Genomic DNA, 18,188 nt, shown 5'->3' with positions numbered 1-18,188 from the left:
CATTTGCCTTTTAAGTGGGCAGGGACTGCTAGTGGAAATTGAATTAAGATATTTATGACAGCAATTAATCACCTCACTGAGAGACCTGCCGCAGATTTATTGTTCTTACAAAGACATGCACAATCGCAGTCATGCGAAGAAAAGAAAAGAAATCCAAAGACCTAAGCTGCGCATTTGGTAAAACTCTCATTTAAGAAGCGCTCCCTGGTGTTTCCGACTAGTGTCATGTTCGTTTGCGTGAATTCATGGTGCTACATGTGCTCTAACGAGCAAAATCTTTGCTTGATTCTTTGCTCGACGATGAGGAGAAGATCAGCGATTCAAGGCTGACATTACATAAAACAATAAAACGAAAATATGAGCCTCAGGTGCTTCAAACCACGGCACCTAATGATCTTGCTTTTTTTGTGGGGTCTTGTAGGTCTCGGTGCCCTCGGAATCATATGACACTGGTAGCGTAGAAGTTATTCGTTCCGCGGTGCTTGTGCTGCTCGTCAAATAATAATAATAATAGTAAATTAAACGAGCAAAGTGCTGTGAAATACTCATCAAGAGATGCACAGTTGATAAAAGGCAACATGAAAAACGTTAAATAAGAACAAGTGTTTTCAAAGTAAGAAAACAAAAAGGGGAACGGTGGCTCGAAAGTCATGCAAAGCTCACCGAAACGTATAAAGCAGAATCAAAAGCGCCTATTAGTTAGCAAATGCAATCGAAAACAACAAACGCAGAATGGGAAGAAAGGAAGAGATAAGCCACTGGGAAGTGTTTATAAAAGGAGAAAACCGTTTCATCCCCGGCCGGCATCATTTAAATGTAACTAAAAGCCAAAAGACCACAAAAGGGGGCGACGTCTGAAAATCCGGCATGAATGTTCCGAGCAGCGCTCAGGTCTTCGGCGAGGCTCTTCCGCAGACGTGGGCTGTCTTGTAATATCAGAAAATGGCCTCAGTGTGGGTTTCGCTTCTCTCATTATCGTTAAAAGGTGGAAAGCGGATCACCTGAGGGCCATAGAGAGCTCCGGGTCTTCACAAAAAGATTCTGCAGTGTACCAATGCCGGTTTCTATTGGAATCGTCTGTTCCAGGGTCCAACGAGCACCTTCAGAAAACTTTCAACAGTGTAAATGCACACGGAACAAATATTAGCAACATGGCTTTTGACAAAACCAATGTGCTAGCTTTCAGGACAACTTCCACATAATCTCCGGGTACGCGACAGCCTTTCGGGTCGCTTTGCAGATTCACATCAAACGTATTTCTTTTTTCTCCGACATTTCCAGAACAGTTTCATTTAAGATTTTAAATCGGGGATGTGCAACTTAGATGCTTTAGTGAGACCACAATCTTTCATCAGTACTAAAGTGGGATGGCATAGGACCTCCCACTTCCTAACCAGATGTATGATAAAATGTCTATTTGAATATGGACAAAATATGTGCGTATGTGCAAAATACCTGCGCTTGATTGATTTCATTTTTGATCATACATTTTCCAATGCACATATAAAAGACCGGCTGTCCAATCAGAACAGCAAAGACTTTAAAGCATCCAACCAAATAACCGCAGCCTGCATTTTTTTTCCCCCCCGAGTGCAAAGGGATGTCTTGCGTAATAATTAGCATTCAAGGATGGCACGAAACTGCTAAATGTGAATGTAAATATGTGCAATATGGAATAACCAAACTTGCAAATGCTCCCCTGCAAAACACCCCCCAAAAAAATGGTGCTCAGCTGTGCCCTGTTGATATGCTGCCCTACATCCCACCACCTGCCCCGGGCTTGTTAACAAGGTGCCCGTAGCAATGATTGCTTGGCCATCAAAACCCCCGCTGATAAGTTCCTCTGGGAGGGAGAAGGGCTCTGTCATTGAATTCACCCTGATCAGCCCCTGACGCCGTACATTGGAGATAGCACACATCCAAACTTTACTCAACACCTCTGTCACCCCCCCCCCCCCCCCCCCTCCGATGTCCATGTGACTTGTATTATCTGTGCTGTTTTTCCAACACTTTTTTTTTTTTTTTAAATGCAAAATGATGTGGCGCTAGCCTTGTTGTCAAGAGGCGAGACTCCTGTCACATCCAATGATGCAAGGCCCAGGAATGATATTGGCTGATTGATTGAAGCGTCATTGCTCAAAGGGTGAGGGACACGCTGACAGCCTGGTGATTGACACAGATGAGAGAGAGAGAAAGAGAAAGAGACGAGCTAGCAGGCAAGAGGACAGGATGCTGTAACAAAAGCAAGTTAAAGAGCAGGCCGATAAGGACCTGGATGGGCTGAGATAGAGACAGATGGTTGGTGGGGGATGTGGGAAGAGAGAAGTCAGAAAAAAAGGATCATCTTTTCTTTCCCGTTCAGTTAATCACAAGTTTGTCGAGAGCTGTAACGCGACAGATGAGGGGACGTGTGGAGAAAGGGTGCTGAATTCCCCCCCCCCCAGCTGCACCCTAACTTCAGTCATGCCCTGTGAATTGCTGACAGGAGCTGACATTGCCAAAGAGAAGAAGTGTCACCAGCAAAACTTAATGCACGGCCTTGGATGGAAATTATGCCTCTGATGTGAAACAAAATGCCTGCACACTATTCGGAGCTATCAGAATTTCCTGGGCTTGGGTTTGGATTCTCAATGTCAATGAAGGTTTCTGCCAGTGAGCTCCTCTCTCCAATCGGGTATCTTCTTCAAATCTTGCTTATACCGCCTCTTTGTTTCACACAGTTCTCCATGCAGGTTGCAACCGCGCAGCCCAAGTGTTCTTCCATCGCTCACGATGCCACTGAAACATATGCACCGAGGTCTTGAATGTCCAGAAGTTCAATAATAGTTCATCTAATATTGCCAAAATGAGTTCTGATATTGTTTTGGCTCACAGGCAGTTGCCGCCACAAGCCTAAGTTCAGGTTCCCGGCAGGGGTGTCCTCGCATTGCATTTTTCATTGCTGTTATTTTGATTTCAATTCGACTTTTGTTGTTCAACTTCAGTTTTTGAAGCGGTTGTGCTCGTTTTCATTAGTTTGTTTTTTTTAATGCTTCATTTTATTTGAGATGTTCAGGGGCGAGATAAAAAAAAGTTTACAATAAATAAATTCTTTGTAATACAATAAATTGTGTGTGTGCGTGTGTGAAATTGGCTTGTGCCCAATCCAGGGTGTACCCCGAATCTCGACCTAACATCACCTGGCATAGGCTTCAGCACAGCCGATACCCTTGCTAGGATTAGAGGGGTAGATGGATATTCCCCTTTTGCAGTTGACCACAAACTAGTTTCCACACTTCTACATAATAACTAATTGGAACACCCGCCACCCCGGTCTGCCAAAGCCCTGATGTCCACGTGAGGTTACAGAGGCATGTCAACCAGGACATCCTTTAGGGACTCCAGGGTGATCTGCCACCGAAGAGGAGCTCTTTAACCACCTCGGTGACCTCAACCCCCGAGGCGGATTGGCCCAGACTCGGCTTCCTCCTACGGGCCTGTCACAGGGATTGAGAACTTTAAAGCCTTGTCTCGACTGACTCACAATATCCCGATGTCTGCAAACATGAATATTTTGATGTTAAGGTAATATGGCACACGGCCATGCAGATTATGACCTGTCAAATTCGTAAGCACATGTTGCTGAAATACTACCCTGGTCTGTTTTATCTTAAATCAAGCAGACTGATTGATGTGTGACACTTGGATTTGGTGTCGGATTTCTCTGCGGGGCTTGCAATTTGAGAGTGACACGCTGAAAGAGCGAGTCAAAAGTGCCTGACAGATACAAGAAAGTGCCCGAGCATCAATGGCTTCCATCGCTACCGACGTACCAAGTGACGGATCAAAGTACAATCTTAATCCAACTAATTAATTAAGCATGACAAGGAAATGAAAATAGTTTGGCAGTGTCTGCGCTGCAGTCAGAAGTCCTTGACAAGCGTTTCTCTTATGAAATGTTGAGCGCATTTTGTCATGCCATGACATTTATCGCACAGTAGTGCAAAACGGAAGAAATGGGGATCGTTTTTGTACCCGTGCAGCTTATAGATGTGAGAAATAATACCGGGGTCATTATCGTGGAATACACGGATACGTTCCGGGCCTTGTCGTGCCCTTGTGCTCGTGAAATGTGATTGCTACTCTGTTAATGGATCTGTCATACCCTCTTGTCTTTGCGTGTCCTTACCTGTCTATGAAGCTCCACTTTTAATTAACCGAGTGCAATGATTCAACTTTTAACTCCGTTATCTTTATCTTTGTCTCTCAGGGTGTTCAACTCTCTTGCGAAAGCTGAATGAGGATCGCTGCGGGAGGAGTGGAATAAAACAACACAAATCAGCACACCCGGAGAGACGGACGGACATATTCGGTAGAGTAGGAAAATACAGGTGACCGATACCTAGTGAAGGGCATCGATTGAAGGACTGACAGGTGGGGCATGAGAACCGAGAAAGTGGCAGAGAGAATGAAGACAGCTGGAAAACAAGTCCTGCCTCACAATAAAGCCTGCTCCAATTAGGACCTCTCGCGACGAGACAAGATGATGACAAGAAATCTGCTCCTATTGGTTTCCTTCTGCCTGTGGGACGGGCTGTGGGGCGGGGCTTTGCTTGGCAAGGTTGTGCGAATGAGAGGGGGAGGCGGCCAGCACATGATGAAAATAGAGGAGAGCAGAGCTCCAGACCAATGGGAGGGAAGCCTGGACGCCAATGCCATGCCTGTAGTGACTCTCAGGAATCTGATAAATCACGCACAGGCGGGTGACGCCGGAGCTCTCGCTCACGCCAAAGCACTGCCCAATCACGACACTCCATCGGCTGCCATCATGGAGAGGCTGGCTGTCAAGCCCAAGCGTGAGGTCGAGTCTGTCAACAAGAAGCAGGTGACCCTGCACGGGGATTTAAGTCAGGATTGCAAGAAAATGAAGAACAATACTAAGAATGTTGAGACGAAGCTCGGAAAAGCAATCCCATCGCACCGTAAGCTTGATTTACATTCCAATAAAACCCGCATCAGATTAAGTTCAAAAGCCAAAAGCAGACCTGAGTTGAGTGTTTACGCAACAGGAGTGCCAGGAAAGGGCGCAAGCATCGAATCAAACCACAAACTGAACCTCAGTGGAAGTTACGAGGTTCTGAAAGTGCTGTCAAAAGAGAACCTGGTTCGAATAGTCAATTCCCAAATGCAGAATGTTCCCATTCTGAACTTTCCCAGCAAGGGTAGCCGGAGCCGAAAGAGAGATTTGATTGAGGTTAACCACAGACAATTAGAGGCGCCGAAATCGTCGAGACAAGAGTCGTCCATCGCTCAGTCACAGGCTGTTTTTGATAATCAGACTGCAATCCCGTATCTAAATCCCATCGGCGCTCCGGAACTTAATCAGGACCAGAGCTCTGACACTCACGTTAATCCGATGGCGAATGCCGCAGGTCTCAGTAAAGGCCAAGACGTTTTGGAGCTACCGGCTTCAGACGGTGGCGACAGCAAGAAACAACGTACCCCAATAGTATCAACACCTCTTGAAAAAGTAAACCTCATCTCGGACAAAGAGACGCCGGTCAACCAAACAGAATCCCCTCTTCAATTGACAAAACGTCTCCCGCTGCATGTTCCCTCCGAAACAAATGGCCCCACTCCATCTGCGCTGACAATGCAACCCCAGGGAATGCGACCTGGAAACAGAACAGCAGATTCCCACAGAGACCTATTAACAGAGTCGGCTCACGCCGCTCAAAGGGAGCCCAGCGCGGCTCGCTACTCGCTAGATGAAGACAGCAATCTTGTCAACAGCAGCCATGTCCTGAGGCTCCATCCGGCTGCGGAATGGAGCCACTCAGCCAAAGGTGCTGGGGTGCGGGTGCACCACCCGCACAATGACAGCGGCCTCGTATTTGAGGAAGCGGAGTCAGAGGACGAGGCTGGCGATCCCTCCGAAGACAAGAGGTCACGCTCTCGCAGCAGGAGAAGCTGGATCTGGAACCAGTTCTTTGTGATTGAAGAATACGCTGGACCTGAACCCGTGCTCATTGGCCGGGTAAGTCACTTATCACTTACATGCGATGATCTTTCTGTGAATATTTTCTTCATGTATAAGACTCCTTTCTATGACAAAAAAACCTTACATGGAACATTTTTAACCTCCGGTCCCCTTCGGGTCCTTCTCGTACACGATGTGTTTTGCATAATCCAAACCAGGCATACTTTTATTTAATTTTTTTTTCTGCATTGTTATAAACTTGCAATTGGAATTGATTAACGTTGCTCCAGCGTAACGCTGTGCCTTCGAGGTAGCTGTAAAGCCTTCAATGAATCAATGGTTAACTGAGGTGCAAGAAAATCCCAAGATTCCATCTGACCAAGGGCCTGGTCATGATCACAACCAATCTGCTCCCGCCTTTGGGGATTGACGTATCCACAGGAACGAATAGCCAGACTTTGCCTCTTTCAACATTGATCGACACCCGCAAGGCAGAATTTACAAGAGCGTTCCTTCATTTCTCCGCATGTCACTTCAAGTCGCTCATGGTCACAGGTGACGCTAAAGCAATTTCATTGGCAGTGATCGACGCTTATCAATACATCCTCAGCGCAACAAAAAGTGGCCCATAGTCATGTCACTCGTCTGTGGAATTTATTAGTTACTGACTGGTCACGTGTACTCCCTGTGCCTAATGCACTCTCGCATTCAAGAGGCAGCCACAGACTGACAATAAGGTCGCGACAACCGCTACGGAAGGTGTTTTTAAGTCGAGCAGGTTTCCGACGTTGACATCTCAGCACCCGGCTACCCAGGCGCAGTACAGTAGATGAGCTCATTTGTGAGCCGATGAGGTTATTTTGCTGAGCAAATGAATAATAACGAGGCCCGTGTCACTGCCACAGGCCGGTTTAAACTTCACAGTAGGAAATCACAGCTTGTAATGGCTGGATGGAATTGATGGGCCCACTACCCAAAATGTGTTGATTCCAAGATTCATTAAATGTCGACACGATGCAAGCTTCGTGGACAACCCACACCGATAAGGCCGCAGAGTCGCGAATGCTAGTAGGATATCTCTCCACTTCAGAAAGCTGCTATAACTATCAGAATGATCAGTTCCAGTTCATGAATGAGAAAGTGTGCTTTGGGGTCCACAGTTTAAAAGTTGAACGAAGTTATGCTGGTCAGCACCAGAGCCACGGAGTCCGTCTGTGCCGAATGCGGATTTCGTTCTGGTGGTGCACCGATCCTGCTTGACTATTTCATTTTACTATGTCTTTGGGAATCAATGAGTTTTAATTGGCCAGCTGTCTTTCACATAAAGACCAGGGATGAGCAACTTTATGTCACGGGCGATTCATGTTTGATCCATGTTTTTGTTCTTGATGAAAGGCAATGCTGAGTTTCTTCAGCGAAAGCCGAGGGACACAGTAACTGGGGAGAGAACACGATAATCGATCACGACAAACTGGAGCTGAGTCACATGGCTTGCACCGAGTTGGTGTTATTGGTGAGCATGTCTCGAAGGGGATCTCTGGGTTGTCCATTTCCGGCAGCGCGGCTTGCGCAATGCGGTTGCGGCTGGACAACCGGTGTCTTGCCATGAGTGTTTTAGCCATTTTTGAGAATCCTTCATCTTCCCCTGTTGACAGAGTGACCATGTCGTTTGGATGACACCCTTGCAACGCGTCACTTTTCGTAAGGCCCAACGCAGGTGAACAAACATGGCAGCGAGTTTTCATTTTCTCTCCCAGAAACCGTTGTTCTTCACACGTAGACACGCAGGTAGGTTGAGGGTACAAAGAGTGAAGAGCGGAGCAAGAGCAGCAAGGCAGACATTTACACAGCTCTCCAGGGGAACCAAATTTCCTATTTGAAGTGCAACTTATTATCGGTATACTGATATGAACAAATGTACGAGGCTCGTCCTTGAAACTAAAGCATATGTAACTCAATTGTCGGATTGCTAAAGGGCCATTTATTTGCGGGTTGATGGCATTTTCTTTCTCTCTGATTTCCCAGTCTTTCGAGGCACAATGGCTGAGATAAAACAAAACAACAAATATGACGGAGCGCCTCGGATTGGCAGCCCCGAACCGCACATTGTGAAGAAGATGCAATCGCGATCGACACATTTGACAGTTCGCCCTGCGTGTACGACCAATTTGTCCGCCCTGTGAATGTATTTCAGCCCGTCCCATGTTACTCGGGGAGGGAACAAAGCCAGACCACACACCCGCGCCCATATTATGATGCTGACATTTGGAGTGCACCCAGATCACTATGATGCGCCTATTCTGGGCTGGAATAGGCATACGATTAGACCCACTTGTATTAGACAGTGATGGCACACAAGAGAGAATAATGCTCTTAGAAATCCTATTATGCTTATGATTTTTTTTAATCTCCTGATCTGCATCCGTGGAGGCCGGCACTATAGGTAAGGAGATCAATGTGAACGCTTCGCCTTGTTTTTGCCCCATTAGAGACCTGATTATGTTTTCAATGGAAAGATGGGCAGTGTTTAAAAACTCCACTTTGCACGAAAGGCTCCACCAATCGCGAGTAACTCATACATGTACTGTCACCGATTGAGTTTAGTCCACGCTGAGGTGGTACAGGAGTACAATTCTTGTGCGCGCAGAGGATGTAATTCTATTTTTATGCGGGACTCTTTGGAAAATCTGCACTCTAACATTGAATTACGGCCTTTTTGTGTGATCCCGGCAAATTCGCTTTGGATAAATCTCTAAAGCCGGAAACGGGAGCCAAGGCTATAATCTACGATGTCAATAGAGGACAAACGCTCCCTTCTAAACCGAAAATGATCTAAGGGCTACCTTTGTGGAACCAGTGACAGCCCTGAGCATAAATTTTAAAGAGTACTTCCTCTGCTTTCACTGTGTTTTAAAGTACAATAAAAAATGGATGTGAAAACGAAAAGAGGCAGCCGCTAAGTCATAAGACGTTCTGCCGAGCGCCCCTTGACATGTCCTTCAAGGAGCGAGTGTTTGTGGATGCCGAAATGTTGCTTCAAGACAATTGCTCAGGTTCACAAGAATTGTGCAAACAAGCAATTACTGGCATTTCTGAGCAACGCGCTCCAATTGGGTCTGACGCAACCCCCTCCGCAGAACCGCTCCGAAATACTTACATGTACGAGACTCATGTTAACACACCCGTACATTCACAGATGATGCTGTATTTACTCACACCGAAGCCTCTCTACCCTCTAATTGTGAATTTAATTGATGCTGTCACATGGTCTGCAAGGGAGTTTCAAGTGATTGCAGCAGCTTTGCGGCCGGGGGAGGAAAAAAAAATACTGTTGGGGCAAAAGGCGCCTCAGCGGCGATGGGTTGAACAAGAGCATTCATGTCTGATCAGCCGAAATTTTTTTCTTGCGGTGCGTATGCGTCGCACCCCACGTGCAGGGTTTGCCTTACGACATAACTAGATTTGACCTTGATGAAACGTATCCATTGCAACGAGCAAGTAATTGGTTCCTTGTAATGCCACAAAATTGCAACAAGACCACGTCACTTATCATAATCAATATCTTCAACACGCTTATTTAAGTCTCTCGGAAATAACTGGACAAGATCTGCCTCCATGACCAGGGCGTCGATAGCATTTTCTCCAGGGTGCGGGACTTGTTTTGTTTATATTACAGTACACATATGTGATCGTCACCTTTTTTAATCGAGCGCTCATCAAATACTCCTGAAAAAAAAAAAAAACAATACTTGAACTGTCCATCCATCCATCCAGTATCCGAGCCGCTTCTCCTCATGAGAGTTGCGGGCGTGCTGGAGCCTATCCTAACTGTCTTGTAGGCGGGGGACACCCTGAACCGGTTGCCAGCTAATCGCAGGCCACACACAGACGAATAAATATTCGCGCTCACAATCACACCGCCGGACAATTTTGAGTGTTCAATTAACCTCCCATGAATGTTTTTAGAATGTGGGAGGAAACCGTAACACCCGGGGAAAACCCACACAGGCACATACAAATTCCACCCAGGAAGGCAGCAGCCGAATCGAACCGTGCACCTCTGCATTGTGAGGCCGACGTGTTAACCGGTTGTCCACCATGTTTGGGACGTTAGCTTAAACAGAAATAAAAACAGAATACACTGATTTGCAAATCATGTTCAAACTATTTCAATAGAATACAAGATAGTTCATGTTCAAACTGCTCAACTTTATTGTTTTCAGCAAATAATCATAAACTTGGACACGCACAGCTGGAAGAAGACTTTTCGCCTTGTCGGCCTGTCATTCTCACTGCCGCACAACAGATTGCATGATTGTCCAGTGCCAGTAGCCAATGGGCGAATCAAAAGTCCTCTGAAAATTAGATGGCGAAATTACCCCCCGACCCCCGCAAAAAACCCCATGTGTTTATCGTTGAATCGACCTCAAGAGTTAAATGTCAATGCACAGTAGTAAAGTTGACGAGTCAGTGAATTGGCCCAACCCGTGAAAAACACTTGTCAGCACTCTGTCAGACCAGTACTGTTCACGCTCAGGGACAATGTCTGGATTGTTCTTCCACGTGATTGTACGGTCGTATTCACTTTGAATGATCGGGTGTGAGGGTGGAGGTCGCTTAAGTCAAAGTTCACCTCATTACGCGATCCATCTCTTCAGGATCAATTTTCAAGCTATCCCTATCAATGTTTTCTTTTTTTCCTTTGCTCGATGTCAAAGGGTGACAAAGTAAGTCAGCAGACTTTGTCACCCTTTTAACTGTTGTCACAGTTCTCCATGTGCGACACCTCCAGGTGCAATGTGCAGTTGCATAGTAGTATGAAAGCGCTCAGGAGGTTGGCGACGTGATGTAAGAAAGTGAAAGAGGCTGTCACATAAAGTTAAGTACGTTTTCCTCTGCTCATTCTTCGTGAAATCACACAAAGACGGTATCTCTTCAATTTATACATCATATACACGAGCCCGTTATTGGAAATTATGAGCTAATTCTGAAAATTAGTTGTCAATAAACCATTTAGCTATACTAAGTATATTATATACATGTGTATATATATATATATATATATATATATATAATACACAAATAAAAAAGCTGAAAATACTTTATTTTTAAAAGCCTGGATCAGCTGTTATAACACCATTTTTTGGGGGGGGAAACTGGATTTTTCGACTCCCATAGGAAAAAGAACAGTGCGGCCAACGGTAGTACAAAGCGGCGGCTTCTCAATAGAAATCTAACATATTTGCACACAACCGTGTTTCAACTCAACTTTCTCTCTGTGTAGAAATCATTTAGCCTCCAGGTTTGAGCGCTACAGTGGAAGCGTGACAGCAATTAGAGCGTGATTATATGGTGTTTGGTGGTGGGTTGGTGGGGGGGGAGAATGGCTGTCACAACTTGAGGCAGAGGAGAGAAGCACGACCAGAGGATGACGATGGGTTAATGCGGGAGAAAGGGGGGGGATAATTGGAGAGAGAACAGAAAGAGGTTAAATGGAGCGCAGCGAGCATAAAGGTCTGCAGCAAAGGCTAAGGGGAGAACTCCAATGTACTGTACCTGGTCACAAAGGGTTAATTGCCTACAACTTGCATAGGAGTGAAGTCCTGAAGGGGGAAAAAAACGGAGGGGAAACAATGAATACACTCACATGGTCTGCCAAGTTGTGAAGCAAGATAAAGAAAGGCAGACCAAAGAGAGCGGCAAAGGCTTATAAGATAAGAAAACCTTGATTTGTCTCACAATGGAGAAATTCCCAATTGGCAGCAGCAAAATTACGAAAGGGAGAAAGTAGAAGACAAAAAGTATTGAAATCAATATAAAATTAAAACACAGACAAGTACAAGCACACAACTTCTTGAATGAGAGCCGCCAAAAGGGATGCAAATCAGCTCAGAACTTAAGTTAATGTCGATGATGACGTTTATGACCATTTATGCAATCATTTGTTCGGGAGAGGGCATGGCTCTCATGCTATATGATGTGAACGTAGTGTCCGGGCAAAGCAATTTTCTCTCCTCGCTTCCATGAGCCGACTGTTGTCATCTGCTTCATTCATGCTTGCCAATCACCGGCTCCCTCTCCGCTGCCTTACTTGTAACTTCCAATCGCATGCACGGAGATGTGTGGGGCGGCCGTATTGAGCTGGCACCCTTTATTAGTTCCGAAGCCCAAAGCTCAGCTCTCCGCGCGCTGCCGCAACAATTAACCGTGGTCATTTTACATCAACATGTATTATGTACTGTATGTTCATCATGGCGTGACCGGGCACGCTACCAGACTCTGCTGCCTGTCACTGCAATATAAATATTTGGGGCAGGGGCCGCAGTTAACTTATGCCAGTGTCACTCGAGCGACACACAGATGGACTCGTGCAGTGTGAAATCTGGGCCTGTTTAGTTGAAGCGGAGGAACTCCCAGGAAGCGTTGACTTATTCTCTTGAGTGCAGTGGCGGGCGGTGCCGGGAGGCTGTCGGCCTTCGCTCGGCATCACGTCACTCCCGCAAAGCCACCAAATAGGTGAAGGTGCACGGATCGGTAGGAAGCGTGCTCAGTACCAAAACATTTCCTTCCGCCCACAAGGGGGTGAGTGGCGAGTAACTGCGGCAAAGCGGTAGCCAGAGTGCCTGCGCGGTGGGGAAAGACAGTAGTGAAAATTGTTTATCTGCCATCCATTCTCTCGTTCAGGGTGACGGGTGGCAGAGCCAATCCCAGTTGACTTCAGGCAAAAGGCGGACTGCGCCCCGAGCGTGTCGGCAGTCAGTTCAGGGCACGCGTTGAGACCGACCGCCATTCGCACTCACTTTCACGCCGTCCGTCGCTGAGTGAGAACGGAATCCGCACATGTGCACTGAAGTCAGCTGAATGTACCGCTACCGGTGACTCCGTTACAACGTTGAACTCCAAATCTTGTCACTCCAGTACATTTATCACGTAACATGTCATGAGCTTTAAATGAAATACATCATACTCCGCGGAGATGCTTATTATTCATAGACAAACGCCATCCTCAGTGTCTATATTGCCGCCGTGAAAGTGGCCAATAAATCCTCCGGCTGGTAAACAAGCCAGCCGGCGACAAGCGTTCTTTGACTTATCCTCACAATATGTCCAGGTTTTCTTTTTTTTTTTTAAAAGTCCACCTTGACGAACAACACTTCCTTCCTAGCTTCCCAACGGGAAAAGAACTTCCTCCTTTGGTCGTGGCGTGCTGTGAAATGTACGGCATGCAACAACCTGCCCGTTAAATGTACAGCAATGAATAAAACCTCCAGTGGCCTTTTTCCAAGCGTGCTCCCCTTGGCTAAAAATACGTTGGGAAGTGTTCTTCAACAGAGCGGTGAACTGAAGCGGTAAAGCACAAACAATCAACCGGCAGGCATATAAATGCAACTCCGCTCCCTCTCACATCAGCTGATTATGATAATGACAAGTAGCATTTGCATTTTCGGAGTCTCAAAGCGTAATATTTTCCCGGATCATGGATTGCTGGGCAAAGGAAGGCTGCATCGAGAAGGCTTACGATGCCACCTGAAGTGTCGAATAATGTTCAAAAATGAATGCGTGTGCATGCGTGTGTCCAAGTGGAGATGATTCCTAAACTGTCGCACGGTTGACTTTGTGGTTAAGATGGTCGCCTGACGGTTTTGAGCTTTGGGATTGAATCTGGCACGTTCCTTCCATCGCCATCGCAACATCATGCGTGTTGGAAACTCTCAATTGCCCATACAGCTGAGTGTGAGTGTGAATTATTCGATATGGGTCCCGAGATTGACCGCCGACCAAGTCCGGTCTACCCAAGTTTGCTGGTCCAGCCGTCAGCTAACCTCTCGACTCTCTACTGGATATTCCAAAGTTGGATGGATGCATGGATGGATGCTGAACAGCAATGATGAATGCTGAGCAATTAACTGCTTCCCTTCTCCGCGCGTCTTAACCGTGTCCCATTTCATTTTAAAACAGACTCCAGCTGATCAAACAGGAGACAGTTTTGTAAGAGATGTTTCTGAGTGAGGAGGAAAAAAAAAAGCAAGATTCAAGCCCACGCCCACTGTGGGTGTCTGGTAACATCTTCTGAGTGAATTTGAAAGCTGTCGCAGTACAAAGGTGATGGGAAAAGTGCTCCCCAAATGCTGCCGTCTTTCTCCTCGCCGGCCTCTGAATGCCTCTGTCGGAGGGCGGCGTGGTTTTTATATATTGGTTTGCCCGCGCAAGAGAACAGTTATGATGAGGACGTACGATGAATTTGAGCGCAACTAAATGTTCCCTTTGTCACGGGCTTGTGAGACAGCGATTGTAAATGATTCGCGGTTGTTAAAGTGACTCGTTTTTGCCTTGCTTTCCTTCCATTACCTTGTTTAGCGTCACTGCTTTTTGACGTGGACAGATGGCTTGTTAGTTATCGACACAAGTTGGAACACTTGAACAAAAGTTTTCCCGCAGCAATTTAACATCATCACTGAGACACCGTGTCCTACTTACCTACTGCGCGGTATCTATATTTCCATTCAAATATGGATATTTTGCTTCAGGCTGTTTGATTTTAGAGCATGTAAATTCATGGAAAGCAATTTGGTAACTGGGAGAAAATGTTTGCCCGTATTAATATCCACCCTTAATTGAGAACGCATGCCTTGACTGGCACTGTCAAAGGGGCTTTATTTGAAGATATTTATTGCTGGGGTTTTAATTGGCTCTGGAATATTGTTCCCTTTAGGTTTCATATTATCTTTCTCTTTTACAGAAAATCTTACTGTCTCATGGTAAATCTAGTTAAAATTAGAATCATGCCATTGTACTGTATGATGATGACCTTCTTGACAATGAATCAAGTCAAGTCAACAGTATTTATAGAGCACTTTCAAACAGCCATCGCTGCATACAAAGTGCTGTACATGGAGCAATTTAACATGCACAATAAACAGTAAGACAAATCGGTAATAAAGGCGGTAGAAAGCACCAAACAGTAAAACCAAGAACAAATCTAAGTCATGCTGAGTCGAATTCCAAAGAATACAAGTGAGTTTTGAGGAGGGTTTTGAAGATGGGCAGCGAGGAGGCTTGCCGAATGTTTAGTGGGAGGTCATTCCAGAGAGAGGGACCAGCAACAGAAAAGGCTCGATCCCCTCTGAGCCTCAGTTTAGTTCTTGGTACTTCTAATAAAGTCTGGTCCACAGACCTGAGGCGCCGGGCAGGTGTGTAGGGGCGGATGAGCTCAGAGAGGTAAGGTGGCGCGAGATTATTCAGAGATTTGAAAACAAATCAGAGGATTTTGAAAATAACTCTAAAATGAATGGGGAGCCAGTGAAGGGATGCCAGAGTAGGAGTTATGTGCTCCCTCTTACGAGTACCAGTCAAGAGGCGAGCAGCGGCATTCTGGACCAGCTGAAGGCGCTTAATGGAGGACTGGCTGACTCCAAAGTAAAGGGCATTGCAGTAATCGAGCCGGGATGTGACAAAGGCATGAATTACTGTCTCAAAGTGTTCATGTGAGAGGAGAGGTTTTATTTTGGCCAGCTGTCTAAGGTGAAAGAAGCTGGATTTAACAACGGCACCAATTTGTCATCAATCAATGTGACATCATAGTTTAACAGTGCGATACAACTCTCTTGTTTTGAATGGCAGATTGTGCGGGTGTGGCAGTGGCATGTTTTATTCAAATGACAAGAAAAATCATGCCGGTTTACTCTATGTGTACACTTATCTCGATTTAGTCGTTTGTGGTTAGCTATACGAGCTAACTAAGCTAACCCTAGCTAAATAAGCTCGCTGATATTTGTTGGTGAGTGAAACTGACTCTTTCTATCATATGTATGGCTTCCTGCTGTAAAATAGAACCATTATCGTCCAACTATTATTGATGACTCAGGGATGCCATATTGGTACGTCATGAATCTAAGCGTGAAGGAAAATAAAGATGTATTTTTCCCAATTGCTGCACTCCCATTTGATGAATTTATTTGTCCAGTTTACACACGTTACTGCAGTTTGTGTGTGGAAATGTTCAGTCCATGCGATCACAAGGCAATTTCCAAGGCTGGAGGTCACCGATAATGGAAGCGCGGGCCCGCTTAACGCACATCCAAAAGGTGTTTGATGCAATCGAGGTCAGGGCTCCCAAATTCTTCGACAGCAGTGTCATCCAAGCATGCCTTGGAGTGAGACAGTGTCAAGCTGGAGAAAACCGCTCGAAGAATAGTATCGTCCAAAAGTCCAAACCCTCGTTGATTAATTAGTTGATTTAGGGATATGTGTCAATATTTCTCTCCACATTGAGTCCCTTTAATTGCTTTAAAGCAATCAATGTCATTTAGTTATCTGGCCACGAGGCGCCATTTAATTGTCAGGCTCTCTCGACTCCTACGGGCCCTCTCTCAGGCTCATGTTGCTGCTGTATTGTTGCTCTTTCTTGAGACACCTCTCCGAATCGGCGGACGTGCTGTAAATCAATAGGCTCTCCCGATTGCCCTGTGTCACACTCCAAGGCTAATATTAAAGAGCTAGCTTACTCCCAGACGTCTGTGATACTTCTCGTAGACATGTGGCGGCAGCCCGTGGTGCTTGTAGTTGTCCCACTGGCCGGCAGTTCTTTTCAATTCACCACAAGCAAGATGATTAGTATCTTATGCTGCACAGGCTTACAGAAAAAAAAAATCGGGGGATATTATCAGCTGTGCACACTTCAAGCTCTGCTAATGCCCTTCGCAACCGTGCTGCACCAACTGGCATCTCGTGTCTGAATCAAGTTGACTTTATTCAGCAACCGCACATACATTCATGAGGAAAATTGAGCTGTGGAAAACACTTTCCACGCGTTTTACGATTTATTATGCATCTTAACATATTGTGCATATGGGGCATTGCCGTCAATTCACGAGAATAACAAAACATTTTTGTCTCAAAAATGTATCCAGATTGAGGGGGAGTATTATACACAAGTGCATCAACATTACAAAAATTGGTCATTTGGTATATCGACGTTAACCAGTACCAAGAACTTGTAAAAATGTATATTTTCATGAGAATATATTAAACATTTATATATTCAAGTGCGGTGGTTCTGACATTATTCCCCCACAGAACTAGGGTTGGGCATTGTTTGAATTCACGGTTCCGATTCCAGGTTTTCAATTCGATTACGGTTCCGAACGATTCTGGATTCTGATTCTTTAAAAAAAAAAAAAAAAAGACAACCAGTGGCAATTGTGACGACCAAGAATCTGGTTCATTGTCAGTGTAATCCGGTGTGCGTCCGAAGATCTGCCTAAAAATACACAATAGTAACATACTGTATGCTACATTGTCGTTGGGGGCCATTTTATTGGAAATGGTTAAGACGAACTATCGTTATCAGGTACAGATTCCTTATGTCCCCCCAGGTACATTGTAACGAAGTTCGACTGTTTGCATATTTTGGGGGGAAAAGCTTGCCGGGTTGTGCCCTTGTACATGAACTCCCGCTTTTGGAACGTGAGAGCCAGCCGGCCATGGTACGCACCAACACGCAAGCCCAGGAAATAGTTTTCGTTTTGATGGCTTTGTATCAATCTTTGGTGCATAGATAATGTTGCGAGGTCAGTGTTAAATAGATTTGAAGCAGACGCTTCTCCTGCCGCAAAATGAGTTTGAGGAAACCTTTCGATCACGGCTGCCACCACTCACTCTGGTAATGATGCTGGGCTTCATTAAGAAGCTCATTAAGTCCCGTCGTTAAGCAGCAGGGCTGTTAAGGCTTTGATTGTTAATGGCTCTTCATTCGGAGGAGAGCAAAACCAGGCTTCCCAGGATGTTCTGGCCGGTCCGTTGCATTTGTGTTTTGGGTCACATCATAAGATGGAGCATGAGGGAAAGAAAACTCAAATTGGTGCCAGTGAAAATGTTTTGGAAGGAAATGTTTGAAAGGGAACTTTAGGTCTTGGCACATAGTCACAACAAATTGTCAAATGATACTTGAGTAGCCAGTCGATCACTGTTTGGGTCCACCAAATGCGAACAGAAAAAAGTAGGGATTGATAGAATTGAAGGTGAGCAATTTTTTAAAGGCCAACCAATTCACATGCACTGTGTTGAACATGCACGATGGCAGCTCTGTTGACTTGATCTCGATCAACTTTCAAATCATTTCACTAACTTTCTCCTATTTGATATTTCCTTATGCAAATGAAGTTCCGTTGTTCGATTCATCATGGAGCGTATCGTTTGTGCAAGCAACTGTTGCTGCAATGCTGCCATT

At 45.5% G+C, this 18,188-nt stretch overlaps 1 protein-coding gene across 2 annotated transcripts in view; it reads left to right on the top strand.

Annotated features, from left to right (window-relative positions):
• Window positions 1-18,188, top strand: part of cdh24b (cadherin 24, type 2b) — a 112,546-nt gene that overhangs the window by 43,248 nt on the left and 51,110 nt on the right. For both annotated transcript variants that reach the window (XM_086129092.1, XM_086129091.1), the window contains exon 3: window positions 4,250-6,016. In XM_086129092.1, coding sequence (XP_085985218.1) covers window positions 4,523-6,016 — 1,494 coding nt within the window. In that variant the 5' untranslated portion in view covers window positions 4,250-4,522. The remainder of the gene's footprint in view (window positions 1-4,249; window positions 6,017-18,188) is intronic.

This window comes from Hippocampus guttulatus, chromosome 14 (genome assembly GCF_054856545.1).
Source record: "Hippocampus guttulatus isolate MCC_2025c chromosome 14, RoL_Hgut_1.0, whole genome shotgun sequence".
Taxonomy (NCBI): Eukaryota; Metazoa; Chordata; class Actinopteri; order Syngnathiformes; family Syngnathidae; genus Hippocampus; species Hippocampus guttulatus.
The sequence above is the reverse complement of the archived record's forward strand: the minus strand, read 5'-3'. Positions and strand labels throughout refer to the sequence as shown.